We start from the raw sequence: 19462 nt of genomic DNA on the forward strand, positions 1-19462 counted from the left end.
GTTTTCCAATGAAACCTTTAAAAAGATTTATATTTAGAAACGGATGGATAGTTAATTACACATCGAGAAAAACGCAACCAGATGAGTCGGTAACACGCGACCAAGTACATACATACGTATGTGGATTAGCCGCGGCAGTAATCGTACTTGGCCTCCACGAAACGGTGCTTAGTCCCGTGGCTGCATGCGTGGGTGCGGACGTGGCATACATGATACTGTACATGCATGCATGCATGCAGATGAGTGGGCCTCGCATGTCTGCATTGTGGGCCCGCCCTAGCAGACGGCTGGCCTGGTCCGACGTGGGCCACAGAAAACGACCGTTAGATGAGGGAGATTCTCTCTTTTCTTTTGCGTGCTGCGCTTCGGGGATGCATCCTCGCCGTCGCTTTCAGCGTTCCGACATTCTTTCACCCCGTGTCCCGATAAAGAAGCTCCAACGTTTTCTTTCCGTGAGAGCGTGCGGCCGTTTTAGTCCAGTCCAGAGACCCTGTGCTGCAGGACTAATCTTTGTCTTTCTCATGCCCATTTGGTTACTTGGCCGCGAATGCAACCGGCGACGTGTCATGTGTTTCGCCCCAAGAAAAGATGGCCTTAACGTCCTCGTGGCTTGGGTCTTCCAGCAAGTGAACGTGTCATATTTTCCTTTTTAAAGAAAAAATTGAACCATGTGAGAGAAATGTATGTCGACCTAGACACGAGTCGTCGTCCGGCTTTGCTTGTGCGGGAGCGGTGGTAGGTGTCGGTATCGGTGGATTCGCTGACGAGCAGATGTTTCCTCCTATGAGAAATTTACTGTCTGAATCGGTGGGCGTGGATGTACTGCGTCGGTCAATTGTTTCTGATTGGCTCTAAGCTCTGTTTTAAGGGTAATAACTTCAAATCCAGACTTTGTTGACTCCTGCGATCTCATCTTAAAGGTATTCTTTTGTAAGTATTGTGTTGCCTACTGGTTCGTGCGCCGTCGTGGCAGTGAATGTTGATCCATGATGACATGATTGTTAAGATGATGAGGAAGGAGACTATAATGGGTAGCAGAAAATTCCAAATTTTTTTCCCTTACGATGATATTTTGCTTGTCATTTTTTTTCTAATTTGAAAATGGAGTCCTTCGGCCTATTCCATGTCATCTTTTGCAATAATATTATGACTGTGCACACACAAGGATGTGGATGCATTGAGGCTGGCATTTCCTTTCACAAATAAGACGTATATACACCATAATGGTCATCTCTTAGTATTATGACTAGTAAGTAATCAATGCAAGTGTCTCCCCCGCAAAAAAAAAATCAATGCACCTGTCCAAATTTGTGTAATTCTTTCCAACTACAATTATTTAAGTACAGAGGGAGTACAATACATGCAAAACCAAGATGTCGGGAGAGCCACTGGATATACACTTTCCAGTTTCGATTGGCAACATATGAGTGTGAGTGTGCCTCTGTGTTGTTCTCCCTCTATGTCAAAATATAGTGCTTATTAATTTACTCCCTCCGTTCTAAAATAAATGATTCAAATTTGCATTAACTTTAGTACAAAATTGAGTCATTTTTGAGTCACTTATTTTGAGACGGAGGGAGTATATCTTAAGCAAAGTTTATGAAATCTTACCAAGTCTACAGAAATAATCATAAAAATTTACGATACCAAATTATATATACCATTAGATTCATCATGAAATGTATTTTCATGTCACACATATTTGGTATTGTAAATTAATATTAATATATCTTCTATAAACTCGGTCCAACTTATGAAGCACTTAGGGGAAAAAACTAATGTATACTTCTATAAACTTTGTAGTAAATAGGAAGCCAGAACCGACGTTAAGCGCACCTTCTGGAAGGATATCACATAATATCATGCCATCTCTAGTTTTCTACGCGTTGCCGCAGCATTGCTCACATTTGCTCCGCCGTCAACAAAGGCAACACCCACATACATATCCTCTCCATCTTCCACGGCTCTTTTTAGTGTGAGGCAAAACGACTTACTCCAACAACCCACTTTACTTTTGATCCTAGCTACTTTAATCTACTTTGCTCCTCTACTCCGATCCACCGGAGTGCCCTCGTTGCCCGATTCACCTCCGTACCGTACGTTTCCTCAGTTGACATGCTCAAACTGAACACATCCTTTAAACCAAGTCAGAGATCAGTACAGTGGATCCGTGCCTTGGCCCTTGGCCCAGTGCAGGAAGGAAGAAGTGGTTAGCATTACTTTTTTTCCAACTTGTTATTAGCATTACTTAGCACATCGTGTGCGTCATTGCAAAGGTAGAAGTCGTGCAAACTAAGATCTCCCTCTCTCTGTCTCTAGATCTCGGGGACAAAACCGACTAACATATTCCTTTCTCTTTGTGCAGGGACTCAGTCAAGGGCTAGCTAGCTATGTGCTCATATGTATGAGCTCATGCCCTTTGATTAATCAGTTTCTCTACTAAACTATGCTGCGCACACGCGGTGACTCGATCGGCCGGGGCGTGTCCGGCTACTCTTCTTGCATGCAGTTTAACCTGTGCTTTCCCATGAGCAGAGACAAATTGAGGGTAACACATGTATGCAAGCACAGCTATAGCTAGCCAGTAAACCAGAAGCTGCTGCTGTGAAGAAAGATTCGTCAAGATCGGGTGTGGTGACAGTAGTCAAACCAAGCGATTTAGACCGGAATTATGTCACCTCCTTAACTTCTTGCAGAGCCCTCGCCTGTCGCCACCTCACCTACTTAACTCCAAGGCCACCGAGAGCTTCATATGTATATATACACAACGCATATGCGCAACACGAGAAGAAGATCCATACAAGTGTAGAAGAACTACGCAGCGAAGAAGCAGCAGCAAGTTGGACGTATAAATCAACGAGAACAAAGGCAAGATCACATCACAAGAGGAGCTTAGCTAGATAGCTAAGATTGATCGATCCGCGATGGTGCCCGAGGCGAAGATGGAGAAGGCGACGAGCGACGGGGAGGTGGTGCTGGGCGGCCCCGGAGACGAGGAGGAGGAGGAGGAGGACGTGGTGCTGCCGGGGTACCGGTTCCACCCCACCGACGAGGAGCTGGTCACCTTCTACCTCCGGCGGAAGGTGGCCAGGAAGTCGCTCAGGATCGAGGTCATCCGGGAGATGGACATCTACAAGCACGACCCATGGGATCTCCCCAGTAAGTACCAAGTACCATGTTCATTTGCATCATGCTCAGTTGCTCATGCAGATTAGTTGATCTTGTTGTTCGTAAATATGTAGTGTACTTCTCATCAGTTTCGCTAGTTTTGATGCACAAACTAGTCCATGGCGAATCAAATTTCTTTTCTGGAGCAAGCCTCTTCTTGTCTGACAGACTGTGATCATCCACTTGTAAAATCATGCAGAGGCGAGCACGGTTGGTGGTGAGAAAGAGTGGTACTTCTTCTGCCTGAGAGGAAGGAAGTACCGGAACAGCATCCGGCCTAACCGGGTCACCGGCTCCGGCTTCTGGAAGGCCACCGGCATCGACCGGCCGATCTACTCCCCAGCCGCCGCCGGCTCCGGCTCCGGCTCCGGCGTGTCCATCGGGCTGAAGAAGTCCCTCGTCTACTACCGCGGCAGCGCCGGCAAGGGCACCAAGACCGATTGGATGATGCACGAGTTCCGCCTCCCGCCGGCCGCCGCCGCTCCGGCCGCCAACGCCTCCCCGAGCATGCAGGAAGCCGTAAGTGCTGGTCGACGCGTGCATTCCATTTCCACGCAAAGTCACGGTGCCCGGTCACGTGTGACGTGACGCGGTGCAAGTGCAACGTTACTGACCCTCTGACGTGTGACCTGAAAATGCAGGAGGTGTGGACCATTTGCCGGATCTTCAGGAGGACCATCACCTACCGGAAGCAGCAGCAGCAGCCGTGGAGGCCGGCGCCGGCGATGTCCGCCGCCGACTCCAGCTCCAACACGGGGAGCTTCGGGTCGTCGGAGGTCGGCGACGAGTACATGAACTGCCTGCAGGCTCCGGCACCCGCCGCCCCATGCATCCCCCAGCAGCAGTACGTCAACCAGATGGACGCAGTAAACGGCAACAACTTCTTCTACAGGGACACCGTGCACCACCAGCAGTTCCAGGGGCAATGGAACGCTGCACCCGCCGCGCCGGCGCCGGAGGAGAAGCCACATGATACACTGTCGACGGCCGCCTCCTTCCACCAGAATGACCATAGCCACGCCGTCGCCGCCAACGAGTTCTACAAGGTGGAGGGGTACTTGGAGGAGATCGCCAGGATGATGGAGGTCACCGACACCGCAGGGTTTTACGACTACAGATCATACGGCTGATCGGCAGGGAACTGAGGGCCGAGCTCCATACGTCTTCGGAGTTGTTTCAGGGTAGACATACATAATTCGCCGACACGCTAGAACTGACGCTGTCAAGTGAGGATCTGACATGTAGGGCCCGCACCACAGAGTGCTGAGGCCTGGTCAGAAGAGCTTCGCTATGATCTGATCTAATTGATGTGTAAATCACGTGTGTCTGTGATACATAATTTGAGTTTTGTGTGTAACATAGTAATAGTGCCATATGAATATTTGCCCCAGGCGTCTGTTTAATTGAGCCAGTCATGTGTGATCATTTTTGTACCTTGTTCTGGTCACTCAGATATGCACAAGTAACTTGATGTTGCTGATTGGACAGTAAAATCGAAACAAATGAACAACAAAATAGAAACTTCGTTTTTTTTATTGTGCGCACATTCCTGTTAGTGTTTGATTTGTTCGTGAAAATCTTCATGCAAAAAGGATCTATTAAAGAGATGAAGTTCAAAGCTCTAAGAAGGCGGTGAACATTGGCACTCAACTTTGTTTAGCACGGGTCTCAATACTTGGGTTTTTGTTCATATAAACTTTTGCAGACAGCCAGAGGACACGAACATGTATATGTCTAATGTTTTTTTGTCGGATGTATATGTATAATGTTTTTCAGATTTTATTTGAGTCTGTAAAAGTATTCTTGGCAAGCAGGAGCATATGGGCCCAGGAAGCAAACTGAATATCTGCTACTTCCTCTGTTCCTAAATATAAGTCTTTTTAGAGATTTTACTACAAGACCATATACGGATGTATATAGACATACTTTAGAATATAGATTCATTCATTTTGCTTCGTATATAGTCCCCTAGTGTAATCTCTAAAAAGACTTATATTTAGAAACAGAGGGAGTAGGTAACAAGTATTCTATTTTGTGAATGCTCGATAATACGGTCACATGTTTCCATAATGAACAGAAAAAATGTAGAAGTGTTTTATTGCATGAGATTTCTTATCACTTTCAGAGTTAAGAGAGCAAAATAATCGACTTTGTGCGCATCCATTCTATCACTCCTAGAATGATCCCCCCCCCCCCTAGTCATACAAAGCTGTGCATGATCTTCACTTGCGTGCGCAATCTAAACATTTGATTGTTTGCAGTTTGTCATTTACCGAAGAAAAATGCATTCTCTAGTATGTTAAATTCTCACAAGGTGACCTAAGCGTCATTTTCAAGATTTCTTGTGCTGACCCCCCAATTTGACTCCCAGGTCGATGCTGTAATTCAATGTTCTTGACTCACTTGAAGGAATAAAAATTTACATGATGTCAAACTATCAAACTCAAGAACTCATCTTTGCTTAGGCCACTGCCACAAACAGTTAACGAAAAGGATGTACCATTCTGGGGGCCGAATGGGGCTTCCTCGAGCATGGAATTGTCGTCCATAAACTCCAAAAACTTGAATATTTACTCATATTAAATAACTACCTGTTTGGCTTAAATATTCGTCAGTGCGTTTGTATAATTGCAAAAGCAGATATGGATATTTGCAGGTTGTCTGACAAGGAGTCCATAGAGTTGTTGTTCAGTGTTCCGAATGCAAAGCTAATAGAAGGGCCTAGCAAAGAAGCATTGGACTAGAAACAGTCAAACCAAAACCTACAGAATTAGTCGCAGACAAGGATGTAAAGGCAAATTCTGGTTGAACAAAGACACCATCGAAGAGTGAAAACAATAGCTTAAGGATGGTAAGAAATAAAAAGTCCTCATCGATACGTCAGATTTATTCGCATCTTTTTTCAAGGTAAACAGAAAAGAGCGATAATTTCTCTGCTGCTTACAAAATAGGAGTAGATCATTTCTCTGTTGTGGCAGTCGTGCTTACAAAAGGTAAGACCACTAGTATCAGGAACTAAAACTGCATATCAGGAACGAAATAGAAGAAAGTACCACACAAAGACCAGAACATAACATTCTGAAGTACTAGTTAAGAATCTTGATGTCAATTATATTTGAAATCAACAATGTTGATTTGTCTTGGAACTAGGAACATTAGTCCTTTAATATAAAGCAGTTGATAGAACGATCGCTTCTAGAAGCTACATACTGGAGGACAGTAGAGGTTAACAAAACTGTGCAGAAGCCATTAGGAATGTGGCAGCAAAAAGCCAAATTACTTCGAAGCTTCATAACTCTTCGCAGACCAAGGTATCATGTAAAGGCAGCAACGCGTAGATGGTTAGATGCAGCAGTATCACTCTCCTCAGCTTCTACACCTGAAAAGTGAGATGTGTTTCCACTGGAGCATTTCCTGCCAAAATCAAACAAGAACATTACATTACATCACTGAAAGAAGGAATGATTACACACTTCAGAGATTTTTAAAAATGTTGGGCCAGATAAAACGTGATTTGATCTCAAATAGAAGAAAATACTGAACCTTTGGGAAATCTGCTTCTCTTCAGATAAAGCCTTTTCAAGCCTCTCCTCGAATGACATCGCATGCCAACTAACCTTCTGATCCTGATCATGTAATGCATTATTCCTAGGTAAGCCACTTTTACATAATAAGAAACAGAAAGTAAGAGAATGAGAAATAGACTTTACTTCTTTGTACTTATTTGTTGAGTTGGGAATGCCATTTCCATCCCACCATTTAGGGGTAAAATTATCTGGCTCTTCAGATTTCCAGTGAGCCGCAACCATTCCAATGATAGGTCTATCCTCTTCAGAACTCTTAGCAGAATTAAATGTGTCACTTGTACCGCTTTCATCTCTGATCGCCTTTCTATAACTTGGAGGCTTCAACCACTGGGACAAGCTTGGGAATTCCACATCTGAACCGCTATTTGTTGTAATCACCTTCTTTCTGCTGCTATGAACTGTTACATCAGTGGCCTGGCATTTCTCCACAAAAGATGTGCTATCACTTGTCTTGTTACACGATGATACAGAACCCTCAGAGTTCTGGAACAGGGAACATTCATCAGATATTGAAGTTTCAACCAAATCCAGACTGCCATTCTTTGCACCCTTGATATCCTCATCAGATATATTAGGCTGGCAGGGATCTTCTCTGTACACTCCACAACGTTCAAAATCTCCAGGGGAATTCAGAGCTTCGTGCAAATTATGCAAACAAGCCCTAGTACGGTTCTCGTCTGTCAACTCTTCCAAATTAGGTACTTGAGTGTTAACTGGAGTATGTATCCCAGCATTCACTTTGGAAGGAGTTGAAAAGGGTGAAGACTTGGATCCATCCAGATAGATATAATCATTACTGGCGACCGAGCATGAATCTAAGGTGGTTAACTTGATCTTACAGTCAACCACAGGCTCATTAGTCACACCGTCAGAATCTGTGCTCTTGCTCACAGGTTCAGTATCATGCTGGTTTGATGCATCGCAACCATTCCGAGAAGAGCTGTTAACAAGAAGTTAAATACCCACATTATTTAATCAACCCACATATTAAAGTGAAGAGAAAATCGCAGACTCTTCAGAAGCTGTGAACAGACTAAAGGCACTGGTATATCAGCAGATAGCATGAGGTTTGCATACCTTGTGGCATCTGGTACATAGGAGCTTTGATGAGACCCTGAAGGAGTTTGGCATTCATCAGCCTTCAGTACTTCCATTAAATTCATGTTTTCAGGCAAGGCAGTTAGCAGTGCTGAATGTGCTGCGCTCTGAAAAGCTGAATCCGTGCTTTCAGGCCCTTGAACGATTTCATTTGAAGTTTCCGACAGTGCACCACCATTTTTGGGGAAATTGGCCTGTTGGTACCATCAAAAATCAGTCGGTTACTGAGAACATATATGCAGATAATTAACAGAAATGCTCATCCTCACTTGAGTGACTAATAATGCACAAGAATAACAGTTAGCTACAAACAGCAATGTAGATTTAAGAGAAGAAAAGGCACCGATCGATTGTCATTATAAACAGAATTATAGAACATATAATAGCTGGATCTATTGAACTCGTATATCAGTGCAAAGTGCAAACAAACAACTGAACAACAGCAGGCTCACAAGTGCAATGCTGCATCTTTGTGCTGTTAATGTCAGTGTGAATCACGACGGCGCTACCGCCACAAGAATCAATTCATCATGCAGATAAAGACATAATCGCTCCTTTGTGTACTGAAAACGCCGCGTGTGTTGAAACTGATGCACATGCGTCACTAGCCAGACAAAATTCAGCTCTCAAGTGGCAAGACACAGCTCGGAATGGACTAGCAAGGAAGCAGATCTGAACGGGGCCAGATTCGCAGGACCGATCACCATACCTCCTCGCGCGTGAGCTCCGGATCCACCGTCGTCCTCTCTGCGTCCCGGTCCGACCCCGAGCTCGTGGCCTGCGATCCCTCATCTACACCGACGGCACAAAATCAGAACCTCGGGTCGAGAAGGAGAGACACAAATTCGGAAGGGAAAAAACGCGGACCTTCGCGCAGGAACACGGCGGACAGCGCGTTCCTGGACGGCGCCGCCCTCCTCTCGCCGACCTGGTCAGCAGAGACAGACAAATACGCAAAATTAACCAATTGCGGATCGAATTCCCGCACCCCCACGGCTAGCTGATCCGTGTCGCGGAACGGCGCACGCGGGCTCCGCGCGGGGCGCGACGGAAGAGGGAGGAAGAAGGAGAAAACCTTGGGGTTGGCGGACGGGGCGACGGCGGAGGAGACGAGCTGGGCGCGGGCGCGGCCGGCGCGCGGCTCGCCGCCGGCCGCGCGGAAGCAGTCGAACAGGCACCCCATCCGCGTCCTCCTCACCGCGCCTCCCTCGCCGAGCGCCGAGCCTTGGAGCCGCGGATGCGAGGTTTCATACGCCTCGCGAGGAGCCGATTGCGTGCGCGTGCGCGTGCGTGCTGCTGCAGGCCTGCGGGCGCCCAGTGGCAGGCAGGCAGAGGAGGCGAGGTTTAAGGGGGGAGGAGGGTTTCGAAATTTAAAATCGGAGCGGAGGAGGGGGGAGGGGGAAGGGGAAGGCGGAGTCAGCGGGTGGGGGTGGGGTGGGGTGGAGGCGCGGGCGGGCCGGCCCCACCCTCCCCTGCCTGACTGCCCTCCTCTGCTCCCGTGCGCGTGAGCCTTTTTTTAGGAGGCTTTTTGAATGGGGCGATTCTAGGGAGATTTTGGGGGTGATTCTGGTGGGATACACGGGTATTGATTACATTTATGGAGCACGATTTGGTTAAAAATACGATTTGGTTAAAAATAGTATAGTATTATCAACTACTTTTTTTTACTTAAATATTTGTAGTTGGAGAGAGAACTAAGGGCATGTACAATGGTTGATAAGATAGTCTTATCTTAAATCTTGCATGTAATTTAGAGATGACAAAAAAAAGAGTCTACAATGGATCATCTCTGAGTCGTATCTTCTATAATTAGTTATTCCTAAAAACATGGTGAGACATATTGTGCTAAGAGATCACCTCTTGTCTTCTCTTAAATAAGAAAAGGCAAAACCTTTTTTTTGAGTTCTCTCTCTTCCATCTCATCATTTATCTTATGTGACACTTTTAAGATAGCACCATTATATATGCCCCAATCTAGTTTTCTCCGACTACAAATATTTAGGTACAGAAAGATTAAGGGTCTTTTGTAAAAGATGCATTCCTAAAACAAAATCTTATCACGTAACCTTTCTCGTCATGTCGCGTCGGCGTGCTTCTTCGGGTTAGTGGGTGTCCGTGATTGCTTTTCCTTCTTCTTTCTTGTCAAGTCTCTAGTACCATTTTTGTTCCCTCCCATGCAAGGAGAAGGACCAGACGCCAATGACATGCCCAAACTTCCGCCCATGAGGTTGCCTATGATGTTTTCTCCAACTGGGTCGTTGTACAATAGTTTCTCTCTACAAAGCTTTTCGGCTAGGGGTTACATGTGTTGGGCTTGGGGTCACTGAACACCAAGTCACACAAGAAGATGAGACACAACATGTCTAGGATCGCTAGAGAGCTTGATGTAGGCGTCAAACGCAAAATCAACATATCCATGGCCAGCGAGAGACAACTTCCACTCACTATGATGTTGTTAGGTTTCACTCGAGAATCACTCCATTACAGAGAAATCGAGCTCAGATGCAAGGAGTTGGGGAGGAAGTACACGAGGTAGGAGAAGATAGGGGAAGGAGGGAGTCGCCTTTGCCTTTGCCAGATCCAAGCCCAGAAAAGTTTTCTGCTCCTTTCCTTGTGGGTACTTGTAGTCGGGCTTGCCCCTCGAGTGGTGCCCAACAAGGTCGGCCCATGTGCTAGTTGCATGGTGGGCTTGCTGCTTCGGGTTACATGGAAGCGGTTTGGGCTGCTATGGTAGCGCTTTTGGTCGACGCAACAGTGTTCGTATTTGGGTCGCTGACATCCCCTCCTCCTTAACAATCGGCTTGCCCCTAAGCCGGTATTCGTGCTCTTCTGGCTCCATAAAATTCACTCCTCCTGGATCCGATTGCTCGCGGGAAGAAGTTGCATGTGAAACTGACTACATTCCATGTTTTTCGTTGTTGTATGCAGTGTTCCAAAACTCCCATGAAAGTGAGTTTCCCAAGCGTGTGCAAATATTACTGCAGCAGGGCATGTACCACCGAAGAAGACCCACAAATAGCTTGCCCGCGCACTTGTATGATAAACATTTTCCCAAAACTAGGTCAATTCCCAAAGAAATTCAGTGAGGTGTGTACGCTCTGAATTACTTCTCTTAGTGGCTCTGAATCTCAGAATAAGGCTTGGTGGAATAATTAGTTGCAGCTCAATCAGAAGGAGCTTACTCCCTACCATTGGGATGCCAAAGCATATGCAACATTTGTAAGTGAATGTGTTGCACTCCCCAACATCATATTGGCTTCTCCACTTCTGACCCAAGTCAATAGCTGTTGGGGAACGTCAAGGTTTCCTGGCCATAGGCAAGTGTTGTCACTTGATAACGGGATCACATCATTAGGAGAATCATGTGATGGACAAGACCCAAATTATATACGTATCATCTTCATCGTGTCATTTTATTACTATTGTTTTCTGCGTGTCAAGTATTTGTTCCTATGACCATGAGATCATATAACTCACTAGCACCGGAGGAATACCTTATGTGCATCAAACGTCACAACGTAACTGGGTGACTATAAAGGTGTTCTACAGGTATCTCCGAAGGTGTCCGTTGAGTTAGTATGGATCAAGACTCGGATTTGTCACTCCGTGTGACGGAGAGGTATCTCGGGGCCCACTCGGTAATACAACATCACACACAAGCCTTGCAAGCAATGTGACTAAGTGTAAGTCATGGGATCTTGTATTACGAAATGAATAAAGAGACTTGCCGGTAACGAGATTGAAATAGGTATGCGGATACCGACGATCGAATCTCGGGCAAGTAGCATACCGAAGGACAAAAGGAATGACATACGGGATTATATGAATCCTTGGCACTGAGGTTCAACCGATAAGATCTTCGGAGAATATGTAGGATCCAATATGGGCATCCTGGTCTTGTTATTCGATATTGACCTAGAAGTGCCTCGGGGCATGTCTACATAGTTCTTGAACCCGCAGGGTCTGCACACTTAAGGTTCAGTGATGTTTTAGTATAGTTGAGTTATATGTGTGGTTACTGAATGTTGTTAGGAGTCCCGGATGAGATCACGGACATCACGAGGGTTTCCGGAATGGTCCAGAAACGAAGATTGATATATAGGATGGTTTCATTTGGTTACCGGAAGGTTTTCGGGCATTACCGGCATTGTACCGGGAGTGACGAATGGGTTCCGGAAGTTCACCGGGAGGGGGGCAACCCACCCGGGGGAAGCCCAATGGCCTTAGGGGTGGCGCACCAGCCCTTAGTGGGCTGGTGGGACAGGCCAAGAGGGCCTATGCGCCAAGAGAAGAAAACCAAAAGAAAGAAAAAAAGGGGAGGTGGGAAGGAAGAGAAGGACTCCACTTTCCAATACTAATTGGAGTAGGAATCCTCCTCTCCTCCTGGCGGCGCACCCTTGAGGGCTTGGCCCTCAAGGCAAGCCTCTTCCCCCTCCCTCCTATATATAGTGGTGATTTAGGGCTGATTTGAGACAACTTTTGCCACGTGCAACTCAGATCTAGACACCATAGTTCTTCCACTAGATCGTATTTCTGCGGAGCTCGGGCGGAGCCCTGCAGGAGTAGATCATCACCACCACCGGAGCGCAGTCATGCTATCGGAGAACTCATCTACTTCTCCGTCTTGCTTGCTGGATCAAGAAGGCCGAGATTATCGTCGAGCTGTACGTGTGCTGAATGCGGAGGTGTCGTCCGTTCGGCACTAGGTCGGAACCGATCGTGGGACGGATCGCGGGACGGTCCGTGGGGTGGATCGAGGGATGTGAGGACGTTCCACTACATCAACCGTGTTTCTTAATGCTTCCTGTTGTACGATCTACAAGGGTACGTAGATTCAAATCTCCTCTCGTAGATGGACATCACCATGATAGGTCTTCATGTGCGTAGGAATTTTTTTGTTTCCCATGCAACGTTCCCCAACAGTGGCATCATGAGCTAGGTTCATGCGTAGATGTTATCTTGAGTAGAATACAAAGGGTTTTGTCGACGGTGATGTTCGATTTGCTGCCCTCCTTAGTCTTTTCTCGATTCAGCGGTATTGTTGGATTGAAGCGGCCCGGACCGACATTATTCGTACGCTTACGAAAGACTAGTTTCATCGATTGACATGCAACCTCGTTGCATAAAGATGACTGGCGGGTGTCGGTTTTTTCAACTTTAGTTGAATTGGTTTTGACCGAGGCGGTCCTTCGAGAGGTTAAATAGCAATTTGCACATCTCCGTTGTGGTTTTTGCGTAAGTAAGATGCGATCATACTAGATACCCATAGCATCCACGTAAAACATGCAACAACAAATTAGAGGACGTCTAACTTGTTTTTGCAGGGTATGGTTGTGATATGATATAACCAATGACGTGATGTGATATATTGGATGTATGAGATGATCATGTTGTAATAGTTAATATCGACTTGCACGTCGATGGTACGGCAACCAGCAGGAGCCATAGGGTTGTCTTCAAACTAACGTTTGTGTTTGCAGATGTGTGTACTATATTGCTAGGATGTAACTTTAGTAGTAATAGCATAAGTAGCACGACAACCTCGATGGCGACACGTTGATGGAGATTATGATGATGGAGATCATGGTGTGGCGTCGGTGATAAGAAGATCGTGTCAGTGCTTTGGTGATGGAGATCAAGAAGCACATGATGATGGACATATCATGTCACTTATGAATTGCATGTGATGTTAATCCTTTTATGCACCTTATTTTTCTTAGAACGGCGGTAGCATTATGAGGTAATCTCTCACTAAAATTTCAAGACGAAATTGTGTTCTCCCCGACTATGCACCGTTGCGACAGTTCGTCATTTCGAGACACCGCGTGATGATCGAGTGTGATAGACTCAACGTTCACATACAACGGGTGCAAAACAGTTGCACACGCGGAACACTTGTGTTAAGTTTGACGAGCCTAGCATGTACAGACATGGCCTCGGAACACATGAGACTGAAAGGTCGAGCATGAATCGTATAGTTGATATGATTAGCATAGAGATGCTTACCACTGAACTATTCTCAACTCACGTGATGTTCGGACTTGAGTTAGTGGATTTGGATCATGTACCACTCAAATGACTAGAGAGATGTACTTTTTGAGTGGCAGTTCTTAAGTAATATGATTAATTGAACTAATTATCATGAACATAGTCAAAAGGTCTTTGTGAATTATGATGTAGGTTGCGCTATAGCTCTACTGTTTTTATATGTTCCTAGAGAAAATTTAGTTGAAAGATGATAGTAGCAACTTTGCGGACTAAGTCCGTAAAACTGAGGATTGTCCTCATTGCTGCGGAGAAGGCTTATGTCCTTAATGCACCACTCGATGTGCTGCACCTCGAGCGTCGTCAGTGGATGTTGCGAACATCTGACATACACGTTTTTGATGACTACGTGATAGTTCAGTGCACAATACTTAATAGCTTATAAGCAAGGCACCGAAGACGTTTTGAAACGTCACGGAACATAAGAGATGTTCTAAGAGATGAAATTGAGATTTCATGCTCGTGCCCTTGTTAAGAGGTATGAGACCTCGGACAAGATTATTTGTCTACAAATTAAAGGAGAAAAGCTCAAATCATTGAGCATGTTCTCAGATGGTCTGAGTACAACAATCGCTTGAATCAAGTGGGAGTTAATCTTCCAAATGAGATAGTGATGGTTCTCCAAAGTCACTGCCACTAAGCTGCTTGAGCTTCGTGATGAACTATAACATATCAAGGATAGATATGATGATCCTTGAGCGATTCGTAATGTTTGACACTACGAAAGTAGAAATCAAGAAGGAGCATCAATTGTTGATGGTTAGTAAAACCACTAGTTTCAAGAAGGGCAAGGGCTAGAAGGGATACTTCATGAAACGATAAACCAGTTGCTGCTCTAATGAAGAAACCCAAGATTGAACCCAAACCCGAGACTAAGTGCTTCTGTTATGAGGGGAACGGTCACTGAGGCAGAGCTACCCTAGATACATGGTAGATAAGAAGGCTGGCAAAGTCGACAAAAGTATATTTGATATACATGATATTGATGTGTACTTTACTAGTACTCCTAGTAGCACGAGGGTATTAGATACCGGTTCGGTTGCTAAGTGATTAGTAACACGAAATGAAAAGCTACGGAATAAACGGAGACTAGCTAAAGGCGAGGTGACGATAAGTGTTGGAAGTGTTTCCAAGATTAATGTGATCAAAACATCGCACACTCCCTCTACCATCGGGATTGGTGTTAAACCTAAATAATTGTTATTTGGTGTTTGCGTTGAGCATGAACATGATTGGATCGTGTTTATTGCAATACATTTATTCATTTAAAAGGAATAATAGTTATTCTATTTGCTTGAATAATTACCCTCAATGGTTTATTGAATCTCGATCGTAGTGTTACACATGTTCATAATATTGGTGCCAAAAGATACAAAGTAATAATGATAGTACCACTTACTTGTGGCACTGCCGCTTGAGTCATGATGGTATAAAGTGCATGAAGAAGCTCCATAGTGATGGATCTTTGTACTCACTCATTTTTGAAACGTTTGAGACATGCAAACCATACCTATTGATATAAACGCATGAAGAAACTCCATGCAGATGGATTGTTTGGATTCACTTGGTTTTGAATCACTTGAGACATGCAAAATCATACCACATGGAACAAGAAAGTGACTTGTTGGAAGCAATGCATTTTGATGTGTGTGGTCCAATGAGTGCTGAGGCACGCAGTGGATATCGTTATGTTCTTACTTCACTGAAGATTTGAGTAGATACAGGAGTATTTGCTTGATGAATCACAAAGTCTGAAATGTTGAAAAGTTCAAAGCTGTTTTAGAGTGAAGATCGTCGTGACAAGAGGATAAACTGTCTACGATATGATCATAGAGATGAATATCTGAGTTGCGAATTTTTGGTACACAGTTGAGACAATGTGGAAATTGTTTCACAATTCACGCCACCTAGAGCACCATAGTGTGATGATGTGTCTAAACGTCATAGCCACACCCTATTCGATATGGTGCATACTATGATGTCTCTTATCGAATTACCACTATCGTTTATGGGTTATGCATTAGAGACAACCGCATTCACTTTAAATAGGGCACCGCGTATTTCCGTTGAGATGACATAGTATAGATTATGGTTTGGAGAAACCTAAGCTGACGCTTCTTAAAAGTTTGGGGCTGCGACGCTTATGTGAAAAAGTTTCAGTCTGATAAGCTCGAACCCAAAGCGGATAAATGCATCTTCATAGGATATTCAAAACAGTTGGATACATCCCCTATCTCAGATCCGGGAGCAAAGTGTTTGTTTCTAGAAACGCGTCCTTTCTCGAGGAAAGGTTTCTCTCAAAATAATTGAGTGGGAGGGTGGTGGAACTTGATGAGGTTAGTGAACCGTCACTTCAACCAGTGTGTAGCAGGGCGCAGGAAGTTGTTCCTGTGGCGCCTACACCAATTGAAGTGGAAACTGATGATGGTGATCATTGAGATTCGAATTAAGTTACTACAAACCTCGTAGGTCGACAAGGTCGCGTACTGCTGTAGAGTGGTACGGTAACCTTTTCTTGGAGGTCATTTTGTTGAACAACAATGAACCTACGAGCTATGGAGAAGCGATGGTGGGCCCGGATTCGGACAAGTGGCTGGAGGCCATGAAATCCGAGAGAGGATCCATGTATGAAAGCTAAGTGTAGACTTTGGGAGAACTACTTGATGGTCGTAGGACTATTAAGTAAAGATGGATCTTTAAAAGGAAAACAGACGATGAAGGTGACTATTCACCTTTAAGAAAAGCTCGACTTGTCACTAAAAGTTTGTTGGAATTATGTTAGTAGTTGCTGCATTATTTATGAAATATTGCACATAGGATGTCAAAACATTGTTTCCTCAACGGTTTCCTTGAGGAAAGGTTATATGTGATACAATGATACGTCTCCAACGTATCTATAATTTTTGATGGTTTCATGCTATTATCTTGTCAAACTTTGGATGTTTTGCATGCCTTTTATATATTTTTTGGGACTAACTTATTAACTCAGTGCCAAGTGCCAGTTCCTGTTTTTTCCATGTTTTTGACCCCTTTCAGAGGAGGATTTTGAACGGAGTCCAAATGGAAGGAAACTGCCAAAAAGATTTTTTCCGGAACAGAAAAAGATCGGAGAGCCGAAGAATCAGGGCAGGGGCCCACCAGGGACCCCACAAGCCTTCATGGCACGGCCAGGGGGAGGCCGCAACCCCCTGGCTTGTGGGCTCCCTGAGGCCCCTTTGCCCTAGGTTTTGCGCCTATATATCCCCAAAAATTCCACAAAAAATCAGGAGATCATCGAAAGTACTTTTCCGCCGCCACAAGCTTGTGTCTCCGCAAGATCCCATCTGGAGCACGTTCTGGTGCCCTGCCAGAGGGGGGGATTCGGATACGGAGGGCTTCTTTATCAACACCATGACCTCTCCAATGATGCGTGAGTAGTTCACCATAGACCTACGGGTCCATAGTTAGTAGCTAGATGGCTTCTTCTCTCTCTTGGATCTTTAATACAAAGTTCTCCATGATCTTCATGGAGATCTATCCGATGTAATCTTCTTTTGTGGTGTGTTTGTCGAGATCCAATGAATTGTGGATTTAAGATCAGATTATCTATGAATCTTATTTGAGTTTCTTCTGATCTCTCTTATGCATGATTTCATATCCTTGTAATTCTCTTCGAGTTGTGGGTTTTGTTTGGCCAACTAGATGTATGGTTCTTGCAATGGGAGAAGTGCTTGGTTTTGGGTTCATACCGTGCGGTGACCTCACCCAGTGACAGTAGGGGTAGCGAGGCACGCATCGTGTTGTGTCCATCAAGGGTAAAAAGATGGGGGTTTCATCATTGGTTTGAGATTATCCCTCTACATCATGTCATCTTGCTTAAGGCGTTACTCTGTTCGTCATGAACTCAATACACTAGATGCATGCTGGATAGCGGTCGATGTGTGGAGTAATAGTAGTAGATGCATAAAGTATCGGTCTACCTGTCTCGGACGTGATGCCTATATGTATGATCATTGCCTTAGATATCATCATGACTTTGCGCGGTTGTATCAATTGCTCGACAGTAATTTGTTCACCCACCGTTATATTTGCTATTTTGGGAGAAGCCTCTAGTGAACACTATGGCCCCCGGGTCTACTCCACACCATATTTTCAGCCTTACACTTTTTACTTCGTTGCACTTTCCGCCTTCAGATCTCACTTTGCAAACAATCTTGAAGGGATTGACAATCCCTTTGAAGCGTTGGGTGCAAGCTCGTTTGTGTTTGTGCAGGTACTCTGGACTTGACGAGACCCTCCTACTGGATCGATACCTTGGTTCTCAAACTGAGGGAAATACTTACTGCTCCTGTGCTGCATCACCCTTTCCTCTTCAAGGGAAAAACCAACGCAAGCAAGTCTCTGTCAACGTGTCAATTTCTGGCGTTGTTGCTTGAGAAGTAGCAAGAGGAATTTCTGGCGCCGTTGCCGGGAAAGGACTTTTGTTGTCATAGCAGAAGAATTTCTGGCGCCGTTGCCGGGAAGGGAGGATCAAGTCAAGAACTCATCCAAGTAAGTGTCGCAAACTCATCTCTTGCATTTACTTTGTTTGCCAGTTGCCTCTCGTTTTCCTCTCCCCCACTTCACCAGTTTGCCTTTCCCGTTTGCCTTTTCTGTTTGCCCTTTTCTCTCGCTTGCTTTCTATTCGCTTGTGTGCTATGTGCCTTCAATATGCTTGCATCTTCGCTTGCTGAAAATCTAGTGATATGGATCCTCATCCACTTGCTAATCTCTTTAAGAGATCCAATTATGTTGATCCAATTGCTAGTGAGTTGAGTGCACTTGACTATCTTTATGGAGTTTTGCTTGAGATGCGTGAATCTGAAAACCGCGATGAAGAAATTCATGAAGTGATTCACGAGGGCTCCTTGAATGAAAAGCATGATTGCAATGGTTTCACTATAAATCCTATTAGTGTCAATCATGCTAAAATTATGCAAAACCCTAAGCTTGGGGATGCTAGTTTTGCTTTGCCCACTACTTGTTGCAATGATCATGATTGGGGTAATGATTTTTCTTATGATCTTGAAAATTTGTTTAAGCCTCATGATGAATATGATGTTTGCAATAAGATTGAAAATGGGTTTGGAGAAGTCATGACTTTCGTTGATGATAATCCCACTATTTTTGAAGAGCGTCAACTTTGCATGCATGTGGATCATGAAAAGAATATCCTTTGTGATAGCTATATTGTTGAATTTGATTATGATCCCACATGTAATTGCTATGAGAGAGAGAAATATTGTGGTAGAAACTTTCATGTTACCAAATTACCTCTCGTTATGTTGAGATTGCTATTGTCTCTTTCTTCTTTCTTGCATTTGGTAACTATTGGTTGTCTTGCCAATTTGTTTTCCTATAAAATGCCTATGCATAGGAAGTATGTTAGACTTAGATGTGATTTTCACATGCTTTATGATGCTCTCGTCGTGTTTCAATTCTTGTCTTTTGTGTGAGCATCATTGAATTATCATTGCCTAGCTAAGGGCGTTAAACAATAGCGCTTGTTGGGAGGCAACCCAATGAATTTATCTTTTTCTTTATGT

The 19462-nt window shown here is 44.7% G+C and overlaps 2 protein-coding genes across 2 annotated transcripts in view; one reads left to right on the plus strand and one right to left on the minus strand.

Annotated features, from left to right (window-relative positions):
- Positions 1–2797: 2797 nt before the first annotated feature.
- LOC123452481 (transcription factor JUNGBRUNNEN 1-like) lies at positions 2798–4656 on the plus strand. Its single transcript, XM_045129135.1, has 3 exons — positions 2798–3159; positions 3368–3687; positions 3810–4656. Exons 1-3 carry the CDS (start codon positions 2925–2927, stop codon positions 4296–4298), a joined length of 1044 nt encoding a protein of 347 aa, XP_044985070.1. The 5' UTR covers positions 2798–2924; the 3' UTR covers positions 4299–4656.
- A 1596-nt stretch (positions 4657–6252) lies between these two features.
- Positions 6253–19462, minus strand: part of LOC123397178 (protein JASON-like) — a 63512-nt gene continuing 50302 nt past the window's right edge. The window contains exons 2-8 of the mRNA XM_045091827.1: positions 8929–9363; positions 8721–8781; positions 8563–8645; positions 7833–8047; positions 6879–7695; positions 6712–6794; positions 6253–6582 (exon numbers count right to left, since the gene is read on the minus strand). Of these exons, the coding sequence (XP_044947762.1) occupies positions 6483–6582; positions 6712–6794; positions 6879–7695; positions 7833–8047; positions 8563–8645; positions 8721–8781; positions 8929–9363 (1794 nt within the window). The 3' untranslated portion in view covers positions 6253–6482. The remainder of the gene's footprint in view (positions 6583–6711; positions 6795–6878; positions 7696–7832; positions 8048–8562; positions 8646–8720; positions 8782–8928; positions 9364–19462) is intronic.

This window comes from Hordeum vulgare, chromosome 5H, assembly GCF_904849725.1.
Source record: "Hordeum vulgare subsp. vulgare chromosome 5H, MorexV3_pseudomolecules_assembly, whole genome shotgun sequence".
Classification (NCBI taxonomy): domain Eukaryota; kingdom Viridiplantae; phylum Streptophyta; class Magnoliopsida; order Poales; family Poaceae; genus Hordeum; species Hordeum vulgare.